Source organism: Carettochelys insculpta, chromosome 18, assembly GCF_033958435.1.
Source record: "Carettochelys insculpta isolate YL-2023 chromosome 18, ASM3395843v1, whole genome shotgun sequence".
In the NCBI taxonomy this organism is placed as follows: Eukaryota; Metazoa; Chordata; order Testudines; family Carettochelyidae; genus Carettochelys; species Carettochelys insculpta.
The window spans coordinates 27,439,893-27,461,981 of record NC_134154.1 but is presented as its reverse complement, the minus strand read 5'-3'; the positions used below and the strand labels follow the sequence as shown (position 1 = coordinate 27,461,981).

At 38.4% G+C, this 22,089-nt stretch overlaps 1 protein-coding gene across 10 annotated transcripts in view; it reads left to right on the top strand.

Annotated features, from left to right (window-relative positions):
• The window catches only part of ATXN2 (ataxin 2), an 83,612-nt gene that overhangs the window by 6,471 nt on the left and 55,052 nt on the right, over window positions 1-22,089 (top strand). For 9 of the 10 annotated variants that reach the window (XM_075012934.1, XM_075012932.1, XM_075012933.1 and 6 more), the window contains exons 2-7: window positions 9,404-9,440; window positions 11,462-11,521; window positions 12,295-12,366; window positions 12,660-12,810; window positions 18,963-18,977; window positions 21,228-21,352. In XM_075012934.1, the coding sequence (XP_074869035.1) occupies window positions 11,489-11,521; window positions 12,295-12,366; window positions 12,660-12,810; window positions 18,963-18,977; window positions 21,228-21,352 (396 nt within the window). In that variant the 5' untranslated portion in view covers window positions 9,404-9,440; window positions 11,462-11,488. Of the gene's footprint in view, window positions 1-9,403; window positions 9,441-10,575; window positions 10,655-11,461; window positions 11,522-12,294; window positions 12,367-12,659; window positions 12,811-18,962; window positions 18,978-21,227; window positions 21,353-22,089 lie in introns of all 10 variants that reach the window. The other variant, XM_075012931.1, reaches the window with a different exon arrangement.

Sequence of the window (22,089 nt, the reverse complement as noted above, 5' to 3'; positions counted from 1 at the left end):
TCCTTAACTTGTTTCTTCAGTGCCCACAAGACGTGAGTAATAATCTATTGTATTAGCAATTTATCTGAACAATCAGGAAGTAGACTGCTTAGACTGGCTGCATGGTGATTGCTTTCCCTTCTCACCTTTTCCTGTCATTAATTCATTTAGGTTATGTCTCTCTGACCCTGTAATCTCTCTCTCTGTTTTAGTTAAAATCTTGGGTGTTATGAAAATAATAAACTAATGGCTCCGAATATTCTTTTTATATTTCTATCAGGATCTTTTGAGATTGAGTCTTACTGGGTTAGAAGCATCAAGTTGATGATAGGCCTCTATCAGAAGGCATGTACTGTTCTGGTTTACATTGCAGTATGTAAGCAGACTGATATAAAAATCTTAGGCTTTGGCGACACTGTATCCCAAAAGAGCAACTCCGTGACTACATACCACACTTGAAATAGCGGTGGCTTTTCAAGTGTGGTATTTCAGTTCCGGTAACCCTTGTCACACGAGAGGTAATGGAAATTCTGAAATAGCCCTTAATTTCGAAATCTCGTGCTGTGTAGCTGGAACCAGTTTTGGAATAGATTATTTTGTGTTAAGGCTACCATGTAGCTGTAACCTTAGTGATTTGCCCCCTCTAGTCTGTCAGGCCTGGATTGTAGCTTGAAATAAAAAAATGCAGTTCAGAAAGATATCTAATAGCTCATAGTGCCATGGGTAAAAGCTCTATAGTTAACCTAACTTTTGGAACCAGTTTTAGAATTTGAGAAATTATTGCCAGTGAGGAGCAGGAGAATTTTTGCTAAGTGCCATTGCTACAGAAGCAAAGGAAAAAAGCAGAAGTGCTGCAGCAGCTGTGGAATTTGTTTGCCCATACTGAATGTTGAAGGAAAGCTGCAACCATTTTTTCCCCTCAGTCCAGCGATCTAAAAGCTTACAGGCTAAGAAGTGCTTCTTACTAGAATAAAATTGTGATTTCTTAACCTTTTTTAAGGTGTGAAACTCACTTTCAAATCTAAAGCTGGAGACCTCTTGGTTGTTGAAATGGTTCTTGATCCCAACAAAAGAGTCCAGTGAGGAATAGTCAAGTTAATTTCTAGCTTGCTTTGAGCCTGGTTGAGTCAGCTGTCAGACTTTTCTGTAATGTTTAGAAGAGAAATGTTTTGAACATTAGTTTAATAGAGCACAGTGAAAACTCAGCTATATCTTCTTTCCTGGTGCTCTCACCTCTGATTACATCACTTTTCTGCCTTTTGCATGAGTGGTTCAGATGGATGTTCCTGTGTTACAGGAACACAAAGGGCTCACCATGCCACAGCCTGTAGTTTGACAAATAGTTAACCTAGTTGGCTACTTGTCACCAAAACTCAAAATAAAGTGTCTGGCACTGTTTTACAGGAAACTGTGATGCTAATGGAGAAGCAAAGAACTCATGGAAACAAAAGTTTATTTACTTCCCTCTATTGTTTTTCATGAGACTTCTGAAAACTAATTGGGCACCTTCACTTCTGAATGACTGGTATTTGATTATTAATTATGGGGCATCATCAGGATATGTGAGGTTGTGTAGAATATAAAGGAGGATGAAGTCTGGCCTCAAGAACAGTGGTTCTGTTTACCCATTGTGAGTTTCACGTGCAGTTTGCTGTGCTATGTGGGTCTTGTCCAGACAATCTACTGCAGGGGTCACAACCTTTTCAAGGTGGAGTGCTGAAATTTGATGATTTAATCTCTATGTATGGTCCAAATGCCAGTGATACATTTTAAAGTAATTAATGCTGTGTCTACACTAGCATTCCTCTTTCGAAAGTGGTGTGCAAATGAGGGAATTGAAAATGCAAATGAGGCACATATTTACATATTGGACACCTCATTTGCATATTTGAAAGAAGAAACGCAGTGTAGATGCAGCTGTTTCAAAAGTAATCCCCATCTTTGAAAGAACCCTTCTTCCTTTTTTTTTAAAAAAGAAAAAGTGGGGGGTTCTTCTAAAGATGGGGATTACTTTCAAAAGAGCCACATCTGCACTGATTTTCTTCTTTTGAAAGAATAGGCAAATGAGGTGCCAGATATATAAATCTGCTCCTCATTTGCATTTTTGATTTACCTCATCTGCATGCCTCTTTTGAAAGAGAGACCCACTACTGAAGAAATTTGTTTTAAACAGCACATCCAACAGTTGGGAGTCTTTCTCTTCCTCTTCTTCTTGCACAAGAGAAGCCTTGTACAGGCAAAAGTCACTGAATCTTGCACGTATTATCACAGTGATTAAATCTGCTGGCTTACCCGTGAGCAGTTATCTTTGCATTCATTATCACTTTTCAGAAAATGTGTGATTCCATGTGCTTGTAGAACCACCACTATTTGTGCTTTGTTGTGGTTACATGTACAGTTGACCTAATGAAGACTTTAAGGCCAGAAGGGACTCTACGTCGGGGTGTGCAAAATGGACCACAAGCCCTTGTGGGGTGGGGCATGACATTTTGTAATGGGTGGGGTGCAGGATGATTGGCTACTGGTTTTTTGGCTTATCCATCTCATTAAAATATTGAAATATGTTTTTATATGTGTTATTCACATTTATATACTGATAAAGTTTTGACATGCTACATATTTTCTTGCATGTGCTCAGTGTTTTTTTTTATATGAACATAATCAACATTTCTGTCAGTTTGGAGTATGTTGGATAGGTTGGGGTGCCCTTGCTAATTGCAGGGATGGACAGTGGGGCCTCATCTGTTCTCTAGGGACGCAGACATTTACCGAGTTCCTAGAGCTCAAGGCATAACCCTGTTAGTTTAAATACTCACCCTTATCCAATTCCTAGGTCTCAAGGTGTAACTTCTTGTCGGTTTGCAGGAGTCTTACACGGTAATATCTTTATTCTCTGATAATTAACAATTACCAAGCAAGCAGACTACACATGCTGAGGATACAATGCTCTACTCGCCAATCTTGATCAGGCAGATGAACTTTCACTGTTGGCCAGGCAAGATCAGTCTCCTCTAGATTCTGGTTGTTGCACATCAGGTCATGCAGACGATTCTTGGCAGCTCTGATTTTAGTCGGTGTCTTGGAGATCAGTTCCTCCTCCTCCAAGTCTTTCTTTCTGGCTGGTGTCCTCCTTGGACTCTAGTTTATACGGTGAAATTTGAAACTTGTTTTAGCTATACCATAACCAATTATTTTACTAACCAATCCTAACACGCCATTTCTTAACCAAATATATCCAATCACTTTATTGATTTGCACCTAGCAAAACGAATTATATAGCAGACAGAAATATTTAAGAAAACAAACAGATCATACGGACAATAGGAAAGTGGGTACCATAATAACATAAGAATGGCCAAACTGGATTAGACTAAGGGTTCATCTAGCCCAGTGTCTTGTCTTCTGACAGTGGCCAACGCCAGATGCCTCAGAGGGGGTGAACAGAACAGGTGATCCATACTCTGTTACCCATTCACAGCTTCTGGCAAACGGAGGCTAGGGACGCTATTCCTACACATCCTAGCTAAGTATTGATGAACCTAACCTCTATGCATGTCTTTCTTTTTCTGAACCTGGTTAAAGCCCTGATCTTCAAAATACCCTCTGGCCAGGAGTTCTACATGTTGACAGGGTGCTGTGTGAAGAAAAACTTCCTTTTTTTGTTTGTTTTAAACATGGTACTTATTAATTTTATTGGGCGACCCCTTGTTCTTATGAGAACAAATAAATCACTTTTTATTATTCATTTGCTCCATATCTGTCATGATCTTATAGACCTCTGTCATAGTCCCTCTTAGTTTTCTCTTTTCTAAGCTGAAAAGTCAGTGTTTTTCATCTCTTCATATGGCTCTGGTCCAAACCCCTCGTCATTGTTGTTTCCCTTTCCTGAATCTTTTCCCATGCCAATACAGTAAACCCTTGAAATGCACCATTTTGAGTCGTGCTTAACTCACATTAACGCGAGCTAAACGCAACTCACAATCCAGCTCTCCCCTCCATTCCTCCACGCACGTCCCTGCACAAGGCTCTTGCTCAACTCCCCCACCCCCGGCTTAACTCTCCTGCCTCCCTCTCACAGCCCCAAATGACCAACAGGCTCAACCCTCCCCAAAAGGAGCTCCAGGTGCTCCTGCTGCTTCCCTGGCTGCAGAACGTGCCTTCTTCTGGTGAAAAATCTTACGTGAAATTCGAGTTATGCCAAGGGTGCACGGGAACGCAACACTCGCGTAACTCGAGGGACTACCATATGTCGTTTTTGAGATGAACACCGTGCACAGATGTGGTGACCTCCAAGTTGTGGGTGTACCATGGATTTACATACACGCAATGAGAGATTCTCTGTGGTATTCTCTGTCCCTTTTTAATGACTCCTAACATTGTTTGCTTTTTTGACTGCTGCAGCATGATGAGTGGATATTTTTCTGATAACTATCCACAATGACTTCAAGATCTCTCTCTTGAATGGTTATGGCTAAATTAGTCCCCATCATTTTATATGTATAGATGGGATTATTTTTTCCAATGTACATCACTTTGCATTTATTAACATTAACACTCATTTGCCATTTTGTTGCTCAATCACCAAGTTTTGTGAGATCCTTTTGAAGCTGTTCAGTCTGCTTTATTCTAAACCAGGGGTCAGCAGCCTTTCCAAGGCAGAGTGCCAGCATTTGGTCTGAGTGCTGGTGATACTTTTTCAAGTCACTAATATGTAGTCCTTTTTACAACAGCTTCATTAATAAATTTAAGATGCAGAGCTTTACTGTTTAGGTGGTAGGTAGTAGTAGGAGCTCATCCTTTATTAATCTATAGGCGGCATGGCTTTGAAGAAGCTCCCAGTTGCATGGGAGAGGAGGTAGCAGGCCTGAGCTCCTGCCTCGTGTGCAGATGAAAATCGGCTCGTGTGTTGCTCTTGGTATGTGTGCTGGGCATGCTGACCCCTATTCTAAACTATTTTGAGCAGTTTATTCTCACCAGCAAATTTTGCCATCTCACTATTTACCCCTTTCTCCAGATCACTTATAAATATGTTGAATAGGATTGGTACCAGTATAGACTCTTTGGGGGCACCACTAGTTACCTCTCTCCATAATGATAGAACAACAAAGGAATGAGGATTTCACAACTCTGATTTACGATAAGTAGTTTCTTGCCAGATGGAATGCTACTAAACTAAGTGTGTTTTTTAAAACCCTCTTAACATCGGTTTCTTTATCTGGTGATATTGGGTACCTTTAGGACAGGATCTGCTTCTTAACAGCCTGATATCACACTATTTTAATGTGATCTAGATGGAACGTGAGGAGAGACTGTGGTGACCTGCTTCTTAGCTAATGCCTGTTGTTCCTTCAGTCCGGCTTCAGACAAAGGTCCATAGGTGGCCTTACAATGTGGCTACAGCAAAAGGCCTGTTTCTTACCCCTATATGCCCCACTGAGAGGTGGATACCTACAGCAATTGAAAAACATCTTCTGTTTCTTTAGGCTGCTTCTGCACTATGGAGTTATGGAGTCATAACTGCAGTGGTATAAGCTACTCTTGTCCCTTTAAGTGTAGACCAGCCTTAGGAGTGTCTAGAGGAGGAGCTATTGCAGAATAGCTGTGCTAGCTAGATTCCTCATGAAGACAAGTCCTTATTTGGATGGTTACATATTCTCTTCCACATTTTTAATGCAGCTCTGTGAAAGATAAATGCATGGACCCTGGATGTGCTGGTAGTATTCAGAATTATCTCTCTTGTTAGTGTTGGAAATGTAGACCTTTGCCTACATATAAAACATGATGTTTACAGCATTTCCTAAAGTCATTTGAGTGTAGTTCAAAAGCACTGTGGAAGGGCTTATTTCTGCTGTGCACATTTAATGTGACACACAAGCTCTTTTAGCAGGTGCTTGGTAATGTCCACTACGGATATGGAACAGTGTAATAATCCCTTGTCTTTAGTTGCTTAAATTTTAGTTTTGGGCCTGATATTTTCTGTAGTTGACTTTTTGCCTTTATTTTTGTAAATGTTTTGAATACAAAAGGGTCAGTTGTTCTGGATTTTGTTTTACTGCTGGAATGGTGAAAAAGTCTAATTTTTAAGTATAGCAAGTTGATTTCTGAGGCTTGTATAATGAAGGGTCCCATATTTTAGTACTGTATATTCAGAATGGCTATTGAGATCCTTTTTATTTATGGAAAGACTAATTCTAAGCATTTTTAAAATCTCTTATTTTGTACTTTGTGTTTAATAGGAGTTTCAATTTATTTTTCTACTGACTATCTTCAGAGCATATGTCTTGCCACATACAGATTCAGATTTCAAAGCTGTATGAATTTTAGAATGAAGACCCCTTTCTGAGTTGCGGATCTCCATAGAAAAATCTAAATACCTCATGGACTTTTTTCCTCCTATGGGTTAGGAGGAGATAAAATGATCATATTAAAATGTTTGGAAAAAAAATCACAGTATGTGAGGTTACAGTTATAATATTTAAAGTCTGAAGTCAGAAATGCAAAAGTTATGGCTTCTGAAACCATAACGCTACTGTTTTGTGGACATGCATTTTGTGATCATATGGTTTACAGAATAAATCTTATTAAATACAAAAACTTTCTTATCTTACATATAGATATAATATTTCTGTGCTATGTTCGAGTAGTATGGTATCACCACCTTTTAGTAGAATAAAAATGGTATAATTCACAGTTACTGATTTGCTTATAAAGTTGCAATTTCTTTTTCTAGGTACAGTAAACCCCTGACTTACGGGCAACCTCGTGTAAGTCGAATTTTGTGCAAGTCGGGGGTGCTGGGAAACTGACCAGTGCTGCTGCGCTGGTTAGTTTCCCAGCTCCTAGGACCAGCTGGAAGCTGGGAACTGGGCAGCAACCTGGCTCGCAGCTTCCTTCCTTGCGGGAGCTGGGAAACTGTTCAACACTGCTGTGCTGATCAGTTTCCCAGCTCCCGCAAGCGAAGGGGAGCCTGGCGTGGAAGGGAACCAGGCTCCCTGCCCTTCCTCAGAGCTAGGAAACTAACCAGCACAGTAGCGATGGTCAGTTTCCCAGCTCCTGCAAACTGAGGGGAGCTGGGAGCGACCTGGTTCCCAGCTCCCAGCCACTCACGATTTCAGCTTGCATTACTCAAAGTAACGTACTTGTCAAAATTGCGTATATAGGGATTTTACTGTATACAGATTAGCTTTCTCATTTATGACTCTGAAATGGTACTTTGCTCTGTAACATTGAATGTCAGATAATTACTTTTGTGACACATAGCACTTGGTCATAAATACATGATAACATTAATGTGAAAAGAGCAAGTATTTAAGATTACCAAAATGTTTCTAAATTAGTTTTTTTCCATTGATAGAGGAAATGTTGCAGGAAGTTTGAGTTATATAGGGCTTTGTTTTTTTTTTTAAAAAGATGCAGGGGAAACTTTAATTGGGCTAAAACATTTTTTGCTCTTCTTCTCCCCCTCCCCCGCGTGTATTTTGGGTAGGCTTTGTGTACTTAATCAGTTTCCCTGAATATTTGAGTTCAAGATGTGTCCACAGGGTAGAGTGATTTAGGTCAAGGTGACTTAAATCAAGTTACCAAAAAAGCTAAGATTGATTGATTGATTGATTGATTTTTTTTCTTTTTTTTTTTTTTGATTTTTTTTGCTTAGATTTACACTCAAGCTTCATTGAACTCACTGGCTCTTCTGTTTTTTTGAGAAACAAGCAAAGAATGGGGTTCCCTTGGAAAAGCTGAGTTATGCTGAAGTAAAATAGGGAATAAACTTACGGTGTCAATAGAGAGGGCATGTATTATGTAATGTAATATAAGAAAATGAGACTCAGTGGCAACTGGCAACTCTTGATGTCTCTTCCTGCACTTTTCCATAAAGTTGATCTACAATATGCAATTCCAGCTATGACAGTTGTGTAGCTGGAATCCATGTATCCTGGATCAATCCCCCTCCCTCCCTTCCACTTAGAGGGAGATTGAGGGGACAGTGTCTCCCTTTCTTACTTGTGACAATGAGGAGTACCAGGGCCAATTGTGGAGCCCTGAAGATTTGATTTAGTACATCCCCACTAGGTGGGCTAAATTGAATCCTAGAAGATCAACCCTGAAGGAGTTAATCTTCCAGTAAGTTTTAGATGTACTAATTAAACAAGCCACAAGGATTAGCTAAGCTAAACTTCTTTTTCTAGAAACTCCAACACAGCAAACAGTTTAGGAATTTACTTGTCAAGTCACACATACTAAAAGGCAGAGAGAGACTGTGTCTGCACTAGCTCCCTACTTTGAAGGAAGCATGGTAAGTAGGATGTTGGGAGATTATTGAAGTGCTGCAGTGCATATGCAGCATTTCGTTTAGCTAATTCTTCCCTATGGCATCTTCAGAGTGCTGGCTTGCATGTAGCTGCGGCTAACCTGCCAGTACTTCGAAGTGCCTGGGCAACTTCAAAGTCCCTTTATTCCTCAAAATTTTAACTGCGACTACATGCAAGCCGGCACTTCGAAGTTGCCGTGGGGGAGAATTAGCTTAATGAAGTGCTGCATATGCACCGCAGCTCTTCGTTAATAATCTCCCAGCACCCTGCTTACCATGCTCCCTTCGAAGTAGGGAGCTAGTGTAGACATAGCCAGAGTCTTGAAGAATAATGCATTGCAAAGTGAATTATTTAAATTATTAACCAGTTGATCCACCTTGTTCTTCAGACATCCTCATTGTTTTCTCCCAATAAGCAGTTTTCCTTATGATGTTTCATTCTTTTAACTAGGCCTTGCATCTCCTACTTCCACTGCTTACACTTGACATGTTTTCCTTTTTTACCCAGGGAATTAATTTCGTTAAAATATTCCCAGATAGGGTCTCTCTTCCACCCAGAAGCCATGACAGTTTCTGTGGCAAAAGTTGGGGGTGGGGGATAGAGAAAGCTCTGTGCGTGAGTGTGTAGAATAATGTCATACATTTTTCCATCCAGTCCTCTCCTCTGTTCTTTTCTATGCTGCCTCCATCCTTTCCTAAGTCTTGTCCCTTTTTCTTTGACAGTGCCTTAACTAAGTCCTCTGCTGTCCTTAGCCAAGGTCCATCACCACACAAGCACAGAAGAAAAACAGTCCTATCCATCTTGTCTTTTTTTGTGCCTGTTATTTTTCAGTCTGCTGAAAAGCAGAAATTGAAATCCCAGAATTTTCAGAAGCAAGAGCTGGTAGGCTGGGAGCCATTGATTCATTTTTTTTATGAGACTGTAAGTGTATGTATAGCATGTTTTAGATGAGATTTAATTGTAACTTATTTTTAAATGATAAATTTTGGTATTTTATTTAAAAAAAACTATAAATCTGATTTAAATCAAACTGATTTTTTTTAAATACTTGTGCATCTATTTTTAGCAATATTATTGTCTTGCTTTTATTGAATCTGATACATATTTAATTTCAGAGGTCGCAGCAGTGGCAAAGGGCCGCCTCAGTCTACAGTAAGTACATCTTTCACTATTTCTTGTAGTACTATCTTGATTTTCATGGAAACACAATATCAAAGAACTTGAAAATTTTAACTCCTTTTTCATGGAAATAGACATCTCTAAATATTTCAGTTCCATATAGGTAGGTAACTTGAGAATAGTAGACAATAAAATGTCTTGTCATATCTCTCTTGGCTTTAATAGTCTGTGTTATTCTGGCCATTTGCACATGCACTGTTTAAAACTATTTGGTCAAACGTTGGACTCTCTTGAAATACAGGGCCTGCATTTATATAATAATCTTCCAAACAAAGCACTTACCTACAAAATATAGAATGTGGGATGTATAAATGTATATTCTTGGCAATGGTACCATATACATGCTCAGTAGTAAAAATATAGTTACTCATGGCAATGTTTACATATTATTTTCCTATTTGAAGCCTGTATTTTTTCCTACCTGTGGCCTGCCCCTCACTTAAGTGAAGAAAGTTAAAGCTGTTACAAGACATCACTGAGTTGACAGATGTTTTAGCACTACTGATAAGATTGGGCTGATTTCTCTTTTAAATTGGGAGTTTAGTTTTTTTTTTTCAAATTCTGTCCAGTTATGAAAATATTCTAAAAATTAGCATAAATATTTTACACATTCTGGAGTTCTAGTGAAACAAAAATTGTTAAATCTTGCATCAGACACCTTTGGTAAGTCCTTCCCTAAAAGCATGTATGTGTATAACTTTGATATGGTGCTAGTCTTTCAGGGCAATATAATTATTTACGTTTTTTTTTTTTTTAGGGGGAGGAGACAATTTGAAATGGCCAAGGTTATACCTCTTAGATACTTTTCTGTGTGTGCAAATTATCTTACAGTAGCACTAAAGCACACATTTTCCCCTTGTTTCTTCAAACTTCATATAGTCTGAGAAGCTAAAAGTAAACAAAATATTTTGTCTGTCTTTAAACCATAATTGAGTATTTGCTAGTGTGGGTGAAACTCTAAAGATGGTTTCTAAGAGCAATGGGTGATGTCACAAACGTACTTCAATAGCTAGGCATAACTGGATTGAGCTAAACAGTTTAACACAGCCTAAAAGAGATGCTGTCAATTGACAAGCTCAAAATATGATGGGGTATTCATCTGTTTCAGCATCGGTTGGCTCACAAGAATGAAGCTGGCAGGGAGAGAGGAGAGATGTCGCACCATGCGCACATTCTCATCATTTAATGTATGCAAGTGCAAATCCAACAAATCTAGAATCGTGCCTGATATTTGGTGGGATTGCCTAGCTTTGGATCTTAGATTTTAATAAGATTATAAATGTTGTCTTGATTGTTGAGAGTGTTCTGTAGTTGTCTTGGCAATTGTATAATATTATGCTTTTAACTGCTGCTAATGTGAATTTATGTAATCTGGGTCTGTTAGCTAGTTTCTGAAATTGGCGGGTAGTGAAAGTATTTCAGCAAACCATCTTTCTTTTTCTTCTTCTTTCTCTTTTTTTTATTTTTTGGTTGGCAGTTGAGGTACTGGCACCAACAGTCTGTAGACTTAGATTGGTAGCAGGGTGCGTTAGGGAGGGGTTTGTTTTTTTGAATGAGGGAGAGGCTGGATTCATGTGTTGGCATTGAGTCAGTTAGTGATCTGTGAATTTAATGAATTGCGTGTTTTACTCTTACCTACAGGAGTGTGTAGTTCACATGCAGCTGTGGGGGTGTAAATCTTCCTTTTGGTAGTATGCAGCACGTTAATAGATTCTAAGTGCGCTTTAATCTACCCTGCTTTGAAACAGAAGTAGATCAGAGTGCACTGAGGGACAGTTAGTGTATCAGCAGCGTGCAACAGAGTCACATTTTAGGTTGTGACTATCTAAATTCAGGTTGGCAAGCCCTGAGCAAGGTATTTGATGCACACACACTTATAAACTCGTGTGTTCAGTGTTTTAAAATTGGAAAGTGGGAGTTCTCTGGTAACCTTATTTGAATTGTGGCAAATAGTTCTGCTTTTTTGCTTCTGATAAAAGCTTTTTATCTTTCAGATTTCTTTTGATGGCATCTATGCAAACATGAGAATGGTTCACATACTTACATCAGTTGTTGTAAGTTATCATATGACCAGAGGTGCTGAAATATCTCCAGAAAATGTTGAATAATAATTATAAAATATAAAGTAATTGCACTTAACTACTTAGAACAAGTAGATTGTAACGTTGGCTCTTATGCCAGATTTAACTATGAAGAACCACAGTGGTGACTGTTCTTTTTTTCTTAGTTTAGAAAGTTGCAAGATGCTAGTGATGGGTATGGTATCGCTCTTCCCACAAGCCTACTTCTTTTGATTTTGCCATCTTAGCATAGGTTTTTGAATTAATTAAACGCATGTCATTTTAAAAACTAAACCTGAATATACTCCACCAAAAATGTTGTTCACCAAAAGAAAATGCTGACGTGGTGAAAGTAAGAAGTGAATCACCCAGGCAATCCCATGTTCTTGCTTCTAGATACTTGGGGTAAGCTTTCTGCCTTCACCCTCTGCTTGCACGCACGTATATATGCGCACACTTTGCTCTTGCAAAAACTTGCATGTGCACTTAAACAATTGTAACACTTGTGTGCCATAAATGTTTGACTGGATATCTTTAAACACCATTAGGACAAACTCTTCAGTGCACACAAGTGTTTGCATCTGCAAAGCATTGGCGCATGTTTGTGAATGTCTGGAAGTAGTAAATGGGGAGAGTCCTGGCTAAGAATTGAGACCCCCACATAAAATAAATAAATACGCTAGTGTAGAAATAAGCATTCAGATTTCACTTGACAGTCTTCATGCCAGAGTGAAAAAACTGTTTTTTTCCCCCCCGCCCAATTTTAGGGATCCAAGTGTGAAGTACAAGTGAAAAATGGAGGTATATATGAAGGAGTTTTTAAAACCTACAGTCCGAAGGTAACTTTTATGTTTGCTTTTTCTTTCTGATCAGATTTCTGTAAAGCTCACTTATTTACTGCTTGCTTGTTGAAAAAAGCAAATAATTCTTAAGTTCATTCACCGCTAGCCTCTTTTTGCTGGGGAATTATCCATAAGCAGCTTCTTTTTCATGAAGTTACTCGTTATTTGAAATATGCCTAATACTTGTTGCAACCTTGTTGAGTAAGTTGTTAACAAGTAAATTGTCAGTGTTCATAATATTGTTAAATTCAATGTTTAGAATAAAACTCATTTTGTATTTTTAATGTTAGTGTGATCTAGTGCTTGATGCTGCTCATCGAAAACCTGCAGAATCCAGTCTGGGGCCAAAACGAGAAGACATATTGGAGAGTATCTTGTTCAAGTCTTCAGATTTTGTTATGGTGCAGTTTAAAGATATGGATACCAATTTTGCAAGGAGAGGTATGTTCCTGTGTTTGAAATGGCTTTTTAAAATAGGGTGTAGTGTTCCTTTACGTTTTAAATCTTCATGTGTTTTGGCGTAGGCTCAAAAATCCACATGTAAGCACCTGAATAAGACACTTGAGAAATGCCGAGCACCTGTCGATCTCACAAAAGTCAGTGGGTGGTACAAGTGTTCGACACCTTTTTGAAATCAATCCACTTTTATGTAAGTGCTTAAATATATACAGAAGTCTAACTTTAGGCACTCAGAATTAAAACTTTGGCTAAACATTGCCAGCACTTTTTATCTTGTCTGAAAAATTTAATGTCTGAAAGTATTAACAAATATGGTGCTACCGGTTCTCTAGTAAATGAGATAATTTGCTCACAGATATTGCTAGGTTTCCTTACAAATTGGATGCTTTGCTTGTATTTGCTTTAGTGCATGTTATGTGAGAATCCATAAATTCATGAATACTTTCAAATGTATTGGATTCTTCCAGAAGTAATATGAAGTTTTCTTACTCAGAAATTAGGATTTGTATTTCAATATGCTTGTTTAAAAAGGCTCTTCAAAATCCTAAAGGCTGTTGCAAAACAAATAGACTGTAAAAACCCCTCAAATTATGAGTTCCCACTCTCCCTTAGGAAGAACCTACTTCTCTATAGAAATAACTCCCTTGTATTTCTTATCAAGTACATACAGCTATATAGTTCAGACTTGAAAAACTGTAAAAGAATCCAGCAGGGCCAAACACAAAAATAACTAACATTTCAAGCTATGGCTTGGTATGTAGCTTCTAGAAAGGGTTAATAATTTTATAGATTATCAGGCATCTGACAGCTAGTCACAAACTTTTTGTGGGTATTTTTTTCTTTCTTTTTACTGTACAGCCTCCAAGACTCTAGTTATTTTTTGGCATCTAAGATGTTCATGGATCAGGCAGCTCTGCTTCTTTTGTAGGTTTTTTGTCTATTTATAGCAAACATCTGTCTCTCTTGTTTGCTTAACAAGTCCCCTCTTTACTGTACTACAGAAGAAGAAAGGGAATCTATTCCTTTTTGTGCTGTAAAAACAAAATGCACTACCTGCAGAGCTTACACATTGGCAGGCCTCAGTAAGTACTATTGCTAGGTGAGATATTTGTGCCACAATAGCCTGGGATTTATTGCTGATGAGACCATCCAGACATGGGATTTCTACATATCTGTGATGTGCAAGAGACGTAATGGGAGTCTCACCTGTCCTATTAATCCAAAGAATCCTAAGGCTTGCTGATTCTGGGCTTTTGAAGGACTGTCGTCTTTGGGGAAGATACGCAGACCCAGCACAAGAGGGCAGGGAAGTACAGAACTTAAGTCCAAGTTCTTTCAAGTCAGTGTAAAGTGGCCTTAGTATAAATGAAAGTTGGGCTCTGAGGTTAATAATCCATATCCTTGCAGCAAGCAGAATAGTATAGCTTCTTTTACTTCTCTCGCTCCTTTCCCCTTCCAGGTAGCTTTTTTTGATGGGAGGTATTGTAGGAGGAGCAGCTGCCTCAGACTAAAAGTTATTAACCTGCTACATGTGGTTATTGGTTACAGTCTCTGAGACTTAAGAAACTTTGGAAATACCACATTCAACTACTTTGAGATCAAAGTTTACCTGTGAGATCTTGCACGATCCTGTAGTGATTTGGAGCAAGGTAGATCAGAGATGGCTGGAATACATGATAACCTGTAGTTGAATATTCATGTCCTCTCCATGGTGTCTCGAGGAATATTACCAAATGGTATTTGTAGGAGTAAGTGAACCTCCTGATCACCCTTGCAGATTTGAAAGAAATAGGAAAGTCCTTTTGAGAAGTAAGTTAGATGGATAATATTGACTCACAGGTAGTAAAGGAAACTTATGGACATGCAGGAATTGTGGATTTTTTTTTTTAATAACTTCTGTTTTTTTGTGATTTCTCATGTCAGACAGGCACTTGTAGTTCACAGTGGAAGCTAAAGATTCATCTTTTTCAGAGTTTCTTGGTGAAAAGAGGCTCCCTTTTTAATATGTGTACTGGAAATAGATGCATTGTAGTTCCTCATTAATCGTCTCTCAAAGTGGATAGGACAGAAACTGATAATGGAGAGGGAAGAATGGGACAGCTCGGTTCAATTCCAGTTCAAGACTTTCTACTGGAGCCATGCAGGTTTCTTTCCTGAAAATGGGGAATCCTTAGTGAAAGAGCCAGCTGAAGATGTTACCTAGCGTGAATGCTTTGGCGTCTTTAGGGCCTAGACAAGTAACAAAAGCTGAACTCTGAGAAGGCCTTCCATAATCTCTTCTCCATTTGGGTTTTCTCCAATTTATTGGTAAAAGCCAACCTGCTCCACTGCGAAGTAACAATTGCCTTTCCTTACTGTCTTGGATCCCATGTTACAATAACTCTTTCCTAGTACGCTACTAATGCTCACTCATGCTAGTTTTTGGCATCTTTCTAATATATACTGTGGTGGCAAGGAGAAATGACTGAATCTTAGACTGTGCAGTGAAGAGGAGTGTCTACAAATTACAGAAATTTGGAAAGTGGGGAACACGAGGTTGGTTGCAGTGGGCTTATTGGCTATTTTTTTTAAAAGCCAAAGTCTGTTGGGCCTTAACCTGTGTCAGTAGGCACTCTTGTGGACTTCTGTGGCCATGCAGACTCCTCTTGACTACACTAGAACTCTGGAGGACTTGTTAGCGCAGGATATGGGCCTTGCTCTATATGGGTAGCTTGAATAACACTAACAGGGCAAAACAAAAAGCAGTCAAGTAGCACTTTAAAGACTAGCAAAATGGTTTATTAGGTGAGCTTTCGTGGGACAGACCCCCTTCTTCAGACAATCAGTTTGCTTCCCTCTTCAGTTTCTGTAATGAATATGCACTAGAAGATATATATGAAACTTTCAACTCATTCCTAGCCTACGTCACAAGTACAGGTTGAATCTCTCTAATTTGGAAGCCTCTCATCTGGCAACATCCATAATGAAGCATCAGTCTTGGCTCTCAGTGTTCTGAGCTGTTACTCAGCTGTAATTTAACCCTAAATGTCTTCTAAGAGCTCAATAAGCAGTGGAAGTATTGGTGATGTGCTAGACAATATTGACCTCCCGTGGTCCGGCAAATTCTCTTGTCCGGCACTGGTCAGGTTCCAGGGGTGCTGGATGAGAGGTTCAACCTGTACTTGCCAAATGTTGTGCTTACAGAAGGCAAAAGGCTGAAAATCGAGCCCTTAATCTTCCTAATAGAACTTCAGTAGTAGGTGACTAGTAAGCAATATTCTGTTCCTAAATAATTAAACATAAACATTGCTTGTTTTTGTGCTGGTACTCGCAGTACTGAGTACCAGCACCTCGACAGTCCCAGCTATGGGAAACCTGCCTGGGTGGTGGGGGGACCCTGCCAGCCCCATAGCTTGGAGAAGGCTGGGGCATGGAGCCCCTTTAGCAATCCCAGTCACTGGAACCCTGTTGGGGAGTTGGTGGGGAGGGGAAGAGCCAGAGGAGTACCAGCTCCTCTGCTTTTTTTTGTTTAAAAAAAAAAAAAAGCTGAGCATACCAGACTTGAGTACGTAGATTTAGCATCACTGAACCAGTCTTTTGTATGCTTTGCAGCAACTGTCCAATGCCTTGTGTATATGGCTCAGCAGATTGAGTCTCTTCCAGCATTTCTTCTGATCCTAAAACTGTGTTGATTTGAAAATGCCAGTTAGCAATGCCAGCTCTTACCGTTTAAATGGGAACAGGGCTCAGAGGTGGCTGATTGGCTTCCTTCTTAAGAGAAGGTAATTGAAGACAGTGGGTCCTGCTAGTCCAGCCACAGGGTTCTGCAGTGTTTTATTCACATTACTTTGACAGTGCTTTAAATGTGAGCTAGTACCACCAGTCTAAAACATATAAAAAAAAAAAAAAAAAAAAAAAAAAAGGGGGTGGGGTGGGGTGGGGTGGGGGGGAATAGCTATTAAGATCTTTTGGGGAATTGTAATTGTGGAGGTGGCATCCTTCCAGACCAACTGTGTCAGCAGGGGAATAGCAGTAGGCATAATGCGAACAAAGGAAATAAATGTCACTGTGCAGTCAGTGGTGGTAGCTTGTTTTGATGCTTTCAAGTCAGTAGTAGACAGGGTCAATATAAATTAGCTATTCTTAGACCATTTAACCACAATTTACTTCAAGTGAAACTAAAGTACCTCTCAAACTGAAAACAAACGTGAACATTGTTGGATTAGAAAGCACACTGGTTTAGTAAAATCTGAACCTCCCAGTCAAGAAAGTGAGGCAGTAATGACAATACACATCTAATACCTTAGGACCTACTTACTCTTGAAAACGAGCAAATGAAACATTTCAGGATAATCTTCCTAGTCACTCTCTCAAGTTCTGACAAGCTTGTCTGAGTTTGTTCGAGAACGCATTAATCTGAAGCTCCTCAGAACGTGTATGTATCTCTTATTTTTGCATACCGTCCGGTTTTGCCATGTAGAGAAAGGAAGGAATGCCATTGAGATTCTTTGCGGTTCAATTGCAGAATTCAATACAGGAGAGAGAAAGATTTGAATGCTTAACACTAACCTCATTTTGAGGATTCTGTGTCCTCATTACGTGAGAGAGACACCATGGGACCAGCTGGGAATTGTTACATATCTAGCCATTCATTACTGGCTTCACTTCCCTGAGTCCACTTTGTTTCTTTGCCCCAGTCTTACCATGTATAAAATGGGACTTGTTTGAAGACTTGGAAAAATCTCTTGAAGTGTCTTGGGAATAGTTCATAACGGGCTTTGGTGATGTGCACTGCCGTATACAGTAGAGATGCTAAGTAGGTTTCACAGATCATGCTGCAGATTGACATTTGTAGCCGTGCCCCTTGTATTTGAATTGTCTTCCAGGTAAATATTCATCAAAAACAAGAACTGTTTTTCTTTTTTTTAAAGCAACTGATGTGGAATTCTTTGCTTTTCACTAGTTTTCCAGAATGTTCAGTTACTCATTAACTTTGCAAACTCTCACTTCTTGTTTCCTTTAGTGCTTTTCCCCTCCTCCCCCCTTTATCTCAATACCGTGTGCATTTAATTAGCTTTTAGATTACTGCCTCATGTTCTCCATGTGGCTGTCTAAATTAAGCCAGGGTGTCAAAGATCTCAAGTGACCTTCAGTGAAATAAGGAGACACAACATATTACTGGGGTTCCTCTGCAAGGAATCCCATAAGCATCAATTGATCCTTCCCTCTCTGAAAAAATGACATGAGGGAGTATAGTCTTGATACAGCACAAGTTTGAAGTTTGTTTGGAGGCTACATGTGAGATTGAGGCTATGACTAGAAATCAGATTCCCCCCTCCCCCCCAAAAAAAAATGTGTTTGACTTAAGGGTAACTGTATTTTTGGATTTGAGATCTGATGGTTAAAATCCTGGAGCCATACTCTATAATTTGATGAAAATGTGTCCAGCATGAAGCACAGGTAAAAACAACAGTGCCTCCATGTGCTTCATAGTAGTATTGGATTCTGATATTAATCATCTTGATAAGCGTGACTGTATACAACTGTTACTGTTTTTAAATACTTAGCAATTATGTGCTTTGTAGATTATAAAGGCTGTTGTTAGTTCTGTAAACTTAATCAGGGTGCATAGTTTCCCCTTCGCATTTTAACCTTTACAGTTTTTTATAGTGGTCTGTTGAATGTTTTGTCTTCTCACAACCCTTCTCACAATTTTGAGCAATAAGGGGACTTCGAAGTTGCCAAGGCTCTTCGAAGTACTGGTGGGTGAGCCACGGCTACATGCAAGCCGGCACTTCAAAGTTTAACACTTTGGAGTTGCTGCGGGGTGGGGTGGGGTGGGGAGGGGAATTTACTTTATGAGCACTTCATTGATAAACGCCCAACAGCCTACTTAGCATCCTCCCTTTGATGTAGGGAGGTAGTGTAGACAAGCCCTATATGGGGGATATAAGGAGCTGTAAATGGAGGGGCATATTCATTAACTTTTGAATGAGATGTATAACTGTCATTTTTCAAAGCTAAAGGATTCATAAAGATTTGTGATCATAATTTCAAAATTAAATTTAACCATGTAATGTGAAACACCTGAAAAATTGAACATGTATTTTTATCTGATTTTCAATTTTTTTTTTCTCTTTCCATATCTGTTATAGTTCCTTCAGAAACAGGTAAATTTTTTTTGGTGGTCGTTCTGTGTTTTTTGCATCTTGCCTTTTCATAATGCTCTTGTTACTGTAATATGTAATGGAAATTGAATACCTCTGCTCACGCATTTATGGCACTATAAAACATGCATGCATAATTCCACAGAATCATTTTTAGAACATTTTACACTTTTTTGTTTTGTTCTGAGCCTCACAGAAAGTAGGTTTTTAACTATTGTGTTTTAATTAGTTGCCATATGCAAAATATTGCATCAAAACTACAGTGCGGATGGAGTGGTATGATGCTAAATACATTGCTGTGCTTCAGAATATCTTAAAAGTAGTCTAAGTGCCTTTATCGGCACAAGCTAGATGTTGAGAACAGGTTAAAGTATAACCCCACTAAAAATGCCAACTTTCAAGGAAGAAGTGGTTTATCACTGCTTTAGTTAGCAGACTTTGCAGTGACACTTTAAAAACTGATTTCATATAAATTTTTTACAAAGCAAGTCCTAAAAGTGACATGGTCCTATCAGGGTGTCTGCTTCTCATGTGGTTTCTTTTCGTTAATGGGTCTTTCATGTTTGGAGAAACTTTGTCATCTTACCTTTTATCCATATTCCTTACTTTTATACCATATTTGCTAATTAACAAAGCTGTTTATGCTTAAATGCTTCATTCTGCACAAGTATCCTATTTATTCTTGCTATGCCATATGTGAGCTGAGTATGTATGTAATGAGACATAGTGTGGAACATTAGTACAGAATAATTGCAACAAATTGTGGCAATATAAATGCAGAATTTGATTGTGAAACTAGATAAAGTTGGAATAATAGGCTGTGTTGATAGTCTTAATTAAAATGTGTCTTCAGTGATTGCAAATAAAATGTAGCAGATTAGTGGCCAAGTAAATCCCTTATATAAATGTAAACTCTTCTCTCAGTGACTTATTGTACATTCCTCTTCAATACTATTTCAGACATTGCCAAAATAAATTAAAGCTGCATTTTCCACTTCTGGCACAATCTGTTGTCTTGGTCCTCTACCTTTTCCTGAAATCTTAGGAAATACTCTAATTTTACTGTGATAATGTCTGTTTATTTCCATCTGTATGTAATGAAAAGTGCATAGTTCTTAGTCAAAACTAGACTGAAAGCTATTTACCAAAAATAAATAAATAAAATAAAAGTGGGGAAGTTATAAAGTAATTCCCTTTATGAAAAAATACTTAATCTTCCAGCAGCTTTGAGCTTGTTTATTTCACAGATATGAAAGCTTGACTTCGTTAATTCAGAATGGTATCGTGATTTTTAATAAAATATTTAAATATTCTAGTATGCCTTCAATTGTACTTGTACAGTCTGGTTTGAATAAAATGTAAATGAGCCTGTAAATAAAAGTTCATGATCTAATTACTGATTGGAGTAGCTTCGTACACCTGGCTAGTGATATGTTCATAATACAGTTTCATATGTTTCTAGTTCTCTAGTTTTATAGTTGTGTTGAATGCAAGTAGCAATTTTTCTAAATCTTATCTAATTTGGGTAAGTTGCTACCTAAAGAAGTTTCTTCTAGAAAAAGTTGTTTTCAGCAACTTCACACTGGAGAACTGATACCTTAAGCTAATGAATAATTCCAAGCCTTGCAAAGCTCTTTTATGGAGAGACTGTAAAGGTGTGAACACTGGTGTCAAGGAACCATATGAAATGGAAGAACCTGGGATTAAGTCAAAGAGGGGAGGTATAATTTAAGACACATCTTAGACATTCTGGGCATAGGGGTGAGTAAATCTGCATAATGTTTCTTGGTGTCTGTAATATGTTAGAATATAGTTGTATGTAACAGCATTTTGTTTCAAGTAATATGTTACAAACATCAATGAATATTTTGCCTTTTATAACAGTGATGTTACTCTCTTTAAGCAATGCTGTATAAGATTAAAGGCCTAGACCTAGCTTGTTAATACTTTTTGATTTTTTTTCTTCAATTAAAGACAATGGTAACTGGTTCCTGATGCCTGTTTTTTCAGTATTAGCTGGTACTTAGCTGAAACTAAGTAATTGCATCATAATTAAAACATATACTCTTCTGATTTTTGAATAGTGTACAAGTCTTAACATATCCTAATTTTGAATTTATTCTCAATTAATACAGTAATGTGACAGTTTTGGATCATACTTGTGCACTTTTCTTATAATGCATTTACATTAGACACCTGTGTGTGTTATGGGTCCCCCCCCTTTGGTTAACCCAATGTGATTCTCTGTCATAGATGCTTTTACTGATTCAGCCATTGGTGCTAAAGTAAATGGTGAACACAAAGAGAAGGACCTTGAACCATGGGATGGAGGTGAGACCACCACACATGAGGAGCTTGAGGCTTTAGAGACCGATGTTGTAAGTAAATTTATCTATCATACATTGAAACCTTTCCAGAAAACGATTTTTTGACGTATGCTCTTCCTTAATTTCAGTGGAATTTTAGTCGAAGCTAAACTGTGTGAATAGCATGGCTGTATTGTGTGAACATGCATTGTCATGAAAACACATCATTTGTTGAGGGACATCTCTTGTTTTCCCTACAATTTTAAATGGAATAGCTGAATCTTGCACACCACTGCGATGGTGTTTGATTGAAGTGCCAAACCACTGTCTCTGAGGGTCCTGAACTACTTGATGGAGTCAGGTCTTAAATTAGCTTCTACACCTGTTATATTTTCTTGATGTGTTACGTGTGGCATAGGAACTAATTTTATGCTATAATGCATCCTTTTACTAATGGACACAAGATTCATAATGTGTAAGAATAAGAAGAATTAGTATTGTGGGTTTGAAGAAAATCTCTAACAAATAAGGTTCAATAAATATTTGTTCTGTAATGTCATGGAGATCATTTACCTTATGAATACTAATATTCAAATAAGTTATGTCTTTCTATAGACTCATGGGGTCATCAAGTAATAAATATTGAAGTATTGTAGCAAGGATCCTTTATGCTTTGCGAAAGTAACAATGTTAGTAATGCTGTTACTGTGGCATACAGCACTTCACTAGGAAATGCTTTCATGTGAGATCAATGAGAATCTCCTGTTAGATACTTATATTGATAATGCATTTGAAAAGTTCCAGTATTT